Genomic DNA, 10,214 nt, shown 5'->3' on the forward strand with positions numbered 1-10,214 from the left:
AACCCACCGAAAGACACACGCACACACATATACAGATTTTAAAAACGTGTATTATCCCGTGTGTGTACGAAGAAGACGATGTTACGATGAAATTAAAAATGTCACATGGATCTGGGGCCCCCCGGTGGTAGCTTTAAGTCATCACACACAGGCAGAAGCCATACAATACCCTCCTTAACTCTATTATGACTCTACACATAGGCCGACACTAGTTCATTCTACTTTTGCTGACAACAGTTGTAAACGCTAGTCAGACGTTGCCTTTGTTATTGTCTGCTACTGACTGCATTAACCCTACCAAAATAGATTAGAGAGTCTGTATCTGATTGAGCTTATGGTCCAGGCTTTTTAACTGTTGCTTGGTTCTGGACTACAGCTTGACTAATGGAAGCATACCCTATAGGGGCAGAGGGAGCTTCATCAGTCCGTCTACACAGCATCACCAGAGTGGACATTACTGTAAAGAGAAGATTCAGCTGTCTCCCAATATCCGAATTAACCTGTAATGTGTGTGTGTGTGTGTGTGTGTGTGTGTGTGTGTGTGTGTGTGTGTGTGTGTGTGTGTGTGTGTGTGTGTGTGCATGCGTGCGTGCGTGCATGGATATTGTGTGATAATTGGGAATTTCTTTCACAAATGAAATCTATAGCAGCCTATAATAGTGCAATCTAAATAAGCACACTTCCAACATTTTACTTCACGTCAATGATTATAATGTTTTTTCATAACCCTATAATCAAAATCCATGTACAGTGGGGAGAACAAGTATTTGATACACTGCCGATTTTGCAGGTTTTCCTACTTACAAAGCATGTAGAGGTCTGTAATTTTTATCATAGGTACACTTCAACTGTGAGAGACGGAATTTAAAACAAAAATCCAGAAAATCACATTGTATGATTTTTAAGTAATTAATTCGCATTTTATTGCATGACATAAGTATTTGATACATCAGAAAAGCAGAACTTAATATTTGGTACAGAAACCTTTGTTTGCAATTACAGAGATCATACGTTTCCTGTAGTTCTTGACCAGGTTTGCACACACTGCAGCAGGGATTTTGGCCCACTCCTCCATACAGACCTTCTCCAGATCCTTCAGGTTTCGGGGCTGTCGCTGGGCAATACGGACTTTCAGCTCCCTCCAAAGATTTTCTATTGGGTTCAGGTCTGGAGACTGGCTAGGCCACTCCAGGACCTTGAGATGCTTCTTACGGAGCCACTCCTTAGTTGCCCTGGCTGTGTGTTTCGGGTCGTTGTCATGCTGGAAGACCCAGCCACGACCTATCTTCAATGCTCTTACTGAGGGAAGGAGGTTGTTGGCCAAGATCTCGCGATGCATGGCCCCATCCATCCTCCCCTCAATACGGTGCAGTCATCCTGTCCCCTTTGCAGAAAAGCATCCCCAAAGAATGATTTTTCCACCTCCAAGCTTCACGGTTAGGATGGTGTTCTTGGGGTTGTACTAATCCTTCTTCTTCCTCCAAACACGGCGAGTGGAGTTTAGACCAAAAAGCTCTATTTTTGTCTCATCAGACCACATGACCTTCTCCAATTCCTCCTCTGGATCATCCAGATGGTCATTGGCAAACTTCAGACGGGCCTGGACATGCGCTGGCTTGAGCAGGGGGACCTTGCGTGCGCTGCAGGATTTTAATCCATGACGGCGTAGTGTGTTACTAATGGTTTTCTTTGAGACTATGGTCCCAGCTCTCTTCAGGTCATTAACCAGGTCCTGCCGTGTAGTTCTGGGCTGATCCCTCACCTTCCTCATGATCATTGATGCCCCACGAGGTGAGATCTTGCATGGAGCCCCAGACCGAGGGTGATTGACCGTCATCTTGAACTTCTTCCATTTTCTAATAATTGCGCCAACAGTTGTTGCCTTCTCACCAAGCTGCTTACCTATTGTCCTGTAGCCCATCCCAGCCTTGTGCAGGTCTACAATTTTATCCCTGATGTCCTTACACAGCTCTCTGGTCTTGGCCATTGTGGAGAGGTTGGAGTCTGTTTGATTGAGTGGGTGGACAGGTGTCTTTTATACAGGTAACGAGTTCAAACAGGTGCAGTTAATACATGTAATGAGTGGAGAACAGGAGGGCTTCTTAAAGAAAAACTAACAGGTCTGTGAGAGCCGGAATTCTTACTGGTTGGTAGGTGATCAAATACTTATGTCATGCAATAAAATGCGAATTAATTACTTAAAAATCATACAATGTGATTTTCTGGATTTTTGTTTTAAATTCCGTCTCTCACAGTTGAAGTGTACCTATGATAAAAATTACAGACCTCTACATGCTTTGTAAGTAGGAAAACCTGCAAAATCGGCAGTGTATCAAATACTTGTTCTCCCCACTGTAACTGGTACAAAAGTTGCACTCACAATTGTCTGTCGGTATACAATGCCTGTTTTGGTTGTTGGCTGCTCATTGTTGCAATACACACGCCTGGGGCTTGGTTCACTCAGACACCCCATTTAGGTTTGAGTTATAATTAGTCACCTCTGAATATGCAAATTTTTATTTGTCAAAAGTCAATTATCCTTTTATTTAGATTGAGTATAACGTTCAGCTCACACACTATCTCTGTATCAGACCATTTACATTAGAAAGCGCTGCTTTATTACTCTACCTATACAAACATGTACAAGGCATAGATAAACATAGAGTTGGACTCCTGCTTCCCATCAGGCGCACGCTTGACTCTTCTAGAGTCTTCTCTGCGAGTGGAGGGGACGGGGGAGGGGGGTGGACGGGTCATATTGCTGGCTGGAGGAAATATGATGCCGAAGGGTGGGGCTGTACCACAGATCTTCCCACTCCCTCCTCTTGCATGACTGCATATCATCTGTCTGGCTCCCCCACTAACCCCCACTCAACAGTGTAGATTATCAGGGCTGTTGTTTGTCTTTTTAACACCTCAGTATTATCATCCATGGAAATGGTCAACAATACCCACACTCTTCATGTAGCTACAGCAGCATTAGGCAAAGGTGGCAGCAAAACAAAACAGCACACCAGTTTACCAAGCCAACAATTTGGCAGCAGTAAAACCAAAATGGTATCAGAGTAACTAAAGGCCATTAAAGCAAGGGCTAGAGAAGGGTGGTTGACCTATAACACATGGCAGCACAGGGTGACGGTAGCGTAATGTCAGGGGTGAGGTCTATGCTCAATTAAATGAGTTCTATGCTCAATGAAGGCAATTTCACTATAGTCTAATATCAGGTCTTTCTACAGACTTTGATAAACATCCTGGTCTCATAGAGTAGATGTAACATAGTAAATGTAAACCCGGGACACTCAAATTAGTATATGTTACATTTGGTATGGTTACATAAGCCAGACGGTGGCTGATCGGGGTGGATGGGTGGGCGTATAACGCAAACGTTTAGCAACCCAAAAGTTATGAGTTTGAATCTCATCACAGACAACTTTATCATTTTAGCTAATTAGAACTTTGCAACTACTTAGCATGTTAGCTAACCCCTCCCCTAAACCTAACCTTAACCCTTCCCCTAACCTTAACACTTTAAGATAACCCTTCCCCTAACCTTAACAATTTAACTTAACTCCTCAACTTAACCCTAACCCCTAGCCTAGCTAACTTTATCAATCAAGTTCCAATCAAGTTTATTTTATATGGCCCTTCGTACATCAGCTAATATCTCGAAGTGCTGTACAGAAACCCAGCCTAAAACCCCAAACAGCAAGCAATGCAGGTGTAGAAGCACGGCGGCTAGGAAAAACTCCCTAGAAAGGCCAAAACCTAGGAAGAAACCTAGAGAGGAACCAGGCTATGAGGGGTGGCCAGTCCTCTTCTGGCTGTGCCGGGTGGAGATTATAACAGAACATGGCCAAGATGTTCAAATGTTCATAAATGACCAGCATGGTCAAATAATAATCAGGAGTAAATGTCAGTTGGCTTTTCATAGCCGATCATTAAGAGTATCTCTACCGCTCCTGCGGTCTCTAGAGAGTTGAAAACAGCAGGTCTGGGACAGGTAGCATGTCCGGTGGACAGGTCAGGGTTCCATAGCCGCAGGCAGAACAGTTGAAAACTGTTAGGCTAGCCAGCTAGCTTAACCACCTAGCTAGAATTCCTTTTTGCAAATTTGTAACATATTGTACATTTAGAAAATTCGTAACATATTGTACTTTTTGTAAATTCGTACCATATAATACAATTGTAATTTGTAGCATATCATACGAAATGGGTGATGGACATCCACAAATTAATACATACCATACGAAACATATCATACTCAAAGGAACATCTCGGCTTTCGAACAGAATAATACAACATGCTCTGAGACCAGGTTGTGATAAATTATAGATAAGCAAGCTATTCAATGTCTCAGGTGCAGAACATTGACTTTGACAGGACGAACAGCCTCAGCCATATGCAGCACTAAGCGGAGGTAAGGGATATGTGGTGAGAAACAAGTACATTTTGTTAATGACCAACAAAGCGTTTAGCCTCCTGTTTACATCAGCACATTTAAAAGAATATCATCCCCCATGCTGTATTGCAATTCCAATAGACCATTTGATCTATTCAAATTATCCCGGCGCAGTGGTGACACTGTCCTCCTGAGAATCCGCGAAATGCATACCACCTCCTAACGCTGCCACACGCTGTCGCTGGCTGCCACTGCAAGGCATGCCAATTTCCTTTTTCAACACTGTCACCCAACCCAATGAGGCTACTCCTCTCATAATAAACCGTGTGCTCCTCTTCAATGACCGATGTTGCTTTCCCAACGAAATGATGAGGAATAGAAGATAATCAAGCTCTTCCCCTAAAACTGCTGGATTACAGGATATTAAACGATAAAAAGTTTTTTTTAACTGAAAGGGATATCACACCTGCCAACGCTTACCGGATACCCTGGTACCTGGAATTCGCCGCCACATAATTAGTTCGGACGGAAGTTTATTGTAGTGTGATGATACGGATCTCCTATTTGACAGGGAAAGTCTGAAATATATTACAGGAAAAACATAAATGAAATAAGAAATAATAGATGTTCGTTTAACAAGGATCTGTAGTCTAGTCTTCGAGGGAAAGGTGCATTCTCCCAAAAAACCTACAGTCCAGGTAAATGTAGGCTATGCAATTATTATTTTCTCAAAAAGGTAAATTAGATGCACACCATTTTCAACCTCGTCTCAAAGCAAAACATATTATATTTGACTAAAATCTGTGCGACTCCATGTAGTATGATATTGTAGCGACCCAGGTTTATAATTGCAGATATCTACTCTGCCAATTGAGCATGCTTTTATGGCACAGTCGATAGCGCGCTGGGCTTCAGCCTGTTTCATTACAATATGTTACATTACATTAGGTTACATTACATTGGCCTACCAATGTAATAGTGGTCATACAATATCATATGAATTGTAGGACGTATAGTATCCTACATCTTGATTGTTTAGTATGATATATTATGTTCTACTGCTTTAGTATGCTATGCTACGTTCAACTGCTTTGGTAGGATATATAACATTTGACTGCTTTAGTACGATATATTACATTTGATTGCTTTAGTATGATATGCTACATTAGGCTAGGGGTTAAGGTTAGGGTTAGGAGTTATCTTACAGAGTTAGGGTTAGCTACCATGCTAAGTAGTTGAAAAGTAGCTAAAAGTAGTAAGTAGTTACAAAACGTATGATATGTTACGAATTTTAGCTAGGTGGTTAGGTGGTTAACGTTAGCTAGGCTAGGGGTTAGGGATCAGGGTTAAGTTTAGGAGTCAGGTTAAAGGGTTTAAGGTAATGTGTTTATTGGTATGCGGTACCCCATTCCTTTAGAATATTGAATTGAAACATTGATTTGTCATATTTAGTTAATAAAAAATATATACATTTTTGTTCAGCTTTCCCTTTAGAATGTGACTATAGTCTACAGTTATTTTAAGTTCACTTATTAAGAAATAAAATATTGTAGGTAGTCAATATTTAGACTGTCGAAGAGCTGGGCTATATTTGAAGTAGTATGTCAGATGACAAAGCCAACACTGGCAGTCATTCCAACAATGCACGTTCCATCTCCCCGTATGATAGGCGTATTTGGAGAACCGGGTTTAGTTGGCCCAGATAGGTCTTCCCTAGGGACATGGTGGCCTTATTTCTAAAAGCCAATTTTATATTAGAGGAAAGTAATTGTATTGTAAAACTTGTTAAAATCAAAAGCTATTTTAATCGATTCCATTAACGACCTAAAAAAGTTGTTTATTAAACTTCTTGTCACTTTCATGAGGCAGATGTTGGTCTAGTAGGCATATCCCTAGTTGGTAGTGTGTGTGTGTGTGTGTGTGTGTGTGTGTGTGTGTGTGTGTGTGTGTGTGTGTGTGTACATGCGCACGTGCTGTCAATGTGAGTGTGTTAATGCAAGTATTGAGTACCTTTTCAGATAGCTTAACCTTAATGTCTTCATTATGATGAACAATTGTCTGTGGGACATCAATACAAAGGTTTCCTTTAACTCCATTAATTAGACTGTCGAAGAGAGTACTCAAGTCAAATGTGATTGATTATTGGCACCCAGACATACCCCTCATCTGGTGTGCCAGTCAGTCCCTGAATCAGTCCTGCGCACCTTGAGGTCCAAATTTGAGAAAGGGGACCCCCCCCCCCCCCAACCATACAAACCACTAAAGCAACAAGCTAGCTTTACATATAGGAGGCAACTGTTGACATCCGTCCTTGACAAAGGTGATGTCACCATGCAAATGTAAGATTTTGTGTAACCTCAACCTCAGTGGTGGAATAAGATTTCCAACACAGTCCATATTACTGAAGCACTTCACTGAATGAAGAATGAAGACCACTCTCCACACACCCTTACCACACCCAGAGAGCAGCTATTAATAGTTTGACTGTGTCTCTTTACTGTCACAGTTTTTTTTGCACAGGACCTTCAAGTGGATCCGTGAACAGTCAGAATGAAATGGGAGAAGTTTAAGCCTCCAGAGCCAGATGATCCCATGTGCTGTTGTGAGTGTGATGTAGACCCACATGGATGCTGCTGTGACTGTGACGATCTGGACGAAGCTTGCAGCAGGTGAGGGGGGTGGAATGAGGAGGAGGATCATGGCAGGACTCAGCAGTCCACGTTCAGGTCTAACCCACTGCCCTCTCTGTGTTCCCCTCTCTGTCATCCCTAACCTCATGTCTTTTCCAGGTGGCTAAAGGGTGAGCCTCAGAAACCTGACTGTGTGTTGCCTGTGTTTGGCGCAGTGATGGACCGGCTGAGGGTGAGACTGTTACCAGGGGACAGGCGGGTGGAGCTCTCCATGGTCCCAGCTCTAGTGTTGCTTCCTCTGCTATTGCGTCTGGCAGCCCTGCACTTCCTGTTGGGCTTGGTCATTCTGACAGCCCTACCTGGCCTGGTGCTGTGGTACTACTACGCCACACACCGGAAGAAGGGCCGCACCCTCTTCTTCCTCAGCCTGGCGCTCTTCTCCCTAGCCTACATGTACTTCCTCTTTGTCACAGAGATCTTACCTCGTGGGGATGTAAGTCACCTGCAGCTTGTGACCGTGACAACGGGTGTGGTTCTCACTCTCATCTCCCTTGTGCGCACTAAGAGGGGGCCAGGCTTCGTGCAGCCTTCCCTGGCTGACATACACAGCACCAATCAAAGCCAACTGCCTGACAAACACTCTGCCTCTCAGAATGGAGTGGACCAGTCGATGATGCCAGCATCCCCAGCCAAACCAGTGGAACAGCAGACACAGTCCCTGACAGCGAAGAGGGGCACTTGTCCTCTGTGCAAAGTGGTGCGTCCCCCGCGGGCGGGACATTGCCGGATCTGTGGAGGCTGTGTCCAGCGCCTGGACCACCACTGTATCTGGTGGGTTTCATTAAACGTCTTTGTCTGTTGTGGAGGACGTGAGTATTATTATGCTATTATTTGTGCAACAACAGGATGACTTATAAAAAATACCTTCTGCAACACAAAAGTGACTAAAGCCTTATCATATCTGCCTACATTTCCCTACTATACAAACACACAATATTTGAATCTCTCAGACCCTCACACTTATATCCGCTCAACAATACTCTTCTACACATAATCATGATCTCACTAAGTGTCACACTGTCAGGCCAAGAAGACGTCACTAAAGCAGACCAGGCTGTAGAGACATGTGCAGGGCCCACAGGGGTTCACCCTTCAGCAGGGTGAGGCGACCTCAAACCAGGACAATCTGTTACTTGTGGCATTTAGATAGATACACAACCAGACACAGAGTATGTGCTCATTACCTCACATTCATACTAATTGTGCTTTCACATGCTACCACAGCAGAACTTGGTCATTTGAACTGAGGGTGTATTGTCTGTGTTGTGTGTGTGTTGTGTCTGTCACTGCGGAGGCAGGATAAACAGCTGTGTCGGCAAGGCCAATCATCGCAACTTCCTGCTGACCCTGCTCCTCTTTCTGTTGACCTCTCTTTATGGGATCAGTCTGGTACTGCGGAGCGTGTGTCCCCGACAGAACCTGCTCACCGCCCTGCTCTACTGCCCTGGTGTCTACAATCAGTACAGGTACACTACGGTACCTGGTATTTGCTTAAAAATTGTACACACAAACAAAATGACAATTCAGAATTTATTTGGGTTTATTTGGGATTCATTGAAACAAGCACCACTTCATTGCCTACTGTTAGGCACCAGGTACCCATTGGGCAAAAACCGGTTGAATCAACGCTGTTTCCACATCATTTCAACCAAAATGATCTGTGCCCAGTGGCTAGTTACCAACTGTTTTGAGTTACTTGAAATAAGTACTAAAAGATTTTGTTTAAAAATCTGCTAACTTAAACCAACTGAAATAGAACTGAAAGTGTTATGTTGTTTTCGTAGTGTAACTATGCGGATGTCTTTACAGCTCAGCCCTGTGCTTCACCTGTGCTTGGTACAGCAGTATTGTCACAGGAGGTCTGCTGCACCTGCTGCTGCTGCAAATGATCAATATCAGCTACAATTTGACGGAGCGGGAGGCACAACTTGCTCTGCGGAAGAAAAATGGCCAGAGTCGTGTGCGTGGCCTCGTTGTCGACACAGGGGTCTACTCACGTGGCTTCTGGCAGAACTGGGCTGAATTCCTGACCATGGGAGAACCTGCAGATAGACACCCCTCTGCCCTCACTGACTTGGTTTAGCCTTGGCTTAACACCATGCCACTCTGACCAACTAGTTCAACACTGCTGGGTTTCAACTAGAAACGCCTTTCCTCAACCATGATGGTGGGCTGTGTGGGACTGTGAGCATCTCTGAACTCTCAACTGCCCTTGGGTCACGCAAACTTATTGCAACTCAGAGATGTTCGTTTTGAATTGTTAAGTAGACCTCTATATTCCAAACACTTAGGTAGAGAAAATAACCATGTTCCTCCAGGTTGTCATGGATACGACTATTAGTATTAGTTATAACATGGTGTAAATATAAAGGGCTGCTCTGCATATTTAATAAAGTTTTAACCTCTGACAAACATATGTTTGATTTAATAAAGTTCTAACCTCTGACAAATATCTGTTTGATTTTGCTGGCTACCTTTTTCCAAAAGGATGTAAAGATTCTTAACCATGACAGACTAAATAGCAATGGATGAATGGACATGCACGACTTAGAGAACATGTTTATGACGCTGTAAACTACACATTGCCATAAGGTGACACAGGCGAAGATTACTTTAAAGGGAAGAAAGCTGTGCATGTTCTGACAGACATGAGCAACACACATCCTCTCACCCACATACTCTTTGTAGTTAAATTTGATATTAAGTTTGCATGTGCAGTAAATGTCTTATATTTCAACTATCCTGTTCGCTGTAGAAGACTAAGACTCATGTTCCTTTGTATCTTGTTTTTCATGCCAATAAAGCATATCAAATCCAACTGATGAGAGTGAGAGACAATGCTGGTTAGGGGGCCATAAAAAACCTTCATGCAAGTAGGCCAGGGCTTCTGGGTTTACTAAGAAAGTGGCTAGAGAGCTCAGGCCTCATCTGTGGCATCACCGCAACAAATCTACAGAATGAGAGCAAACTTGGTTACTGTTGAAGATATGCACATGCTCTGTCCCTCTCATAACTCAAAATCCTTTTTGCTGGTGTTCTTTCTGTTTCTTGGTTTTAAATCCTCCCCTTAATCTTCGGCGTTGACTCTGTCATTTCCTGTCAGTGCATATTCTTCAGAGATGTTC

The 10,214-nt window shown here is 43.3% G+C and overlaps 1 protein-coding gene across 4 annotated transcripts; it reads left to right on the top strand.

Annotated features, from left to right (window-relative positions):
• The first annotated feature begins 4,960 nt into the window (after positions 1 to 4,960).
• LOC139536992 (palmitoyltransferase ZDHHC23-A-like) lies at positions 4,961 to 9,907 on the top strand. Of its 4 annotated transcripts, none has more exons than XM_071337768.1 (5): positions 4,961 to 5,097; positions 6,906 to 7,068; positions 7,189 to 7,860; positions 8,384 to 8,555; positions 8,899 to 9,907. In XM_071337768.1, the coding sequence occupies exons 2-5, from the start codon at positions 6,950 to 6,952 to the stop codon at positions 9,109 to 9,111; spliced, it is 1,176 nt and encodes a 391-aa protein (XP_071193869.1). In that variant the 5' UTR covers positions 4,961 to 5,097; positions 6,906 to 6,949; the 3' UTR covers positions 9,112 to 9,907. The 4 variants fall into 4 exon arrangements, with proteins under 4 accessions (XP_071193869.1, XP_071193866.1, XP_071193870.1 ...); XM_071337765.1 differs by having other exon boundaries at positions 8,388 to 8,555; XM_071337769.1 differs by having other exon boundaries at positions 8,475 to 8,555.
• The last annotated feature ends 307 nt before the right edge of the window (positions 9,908 to 10,214 follow it).

The sequence above is a fragment of the Salvelinus alpinus genome, chromosome 13, assembly GCF_045679555.1.
Source record: "Salvelinus alpinus chromosome 13, SLU_Salpinus.1, whole genome shotgun sequence".
NCBI lineage: Eukaryota > Metazoa > Chordata > Actinopteri > Salmoniformes > Salmonidae > Salvelinus > Salvelinus alpinus.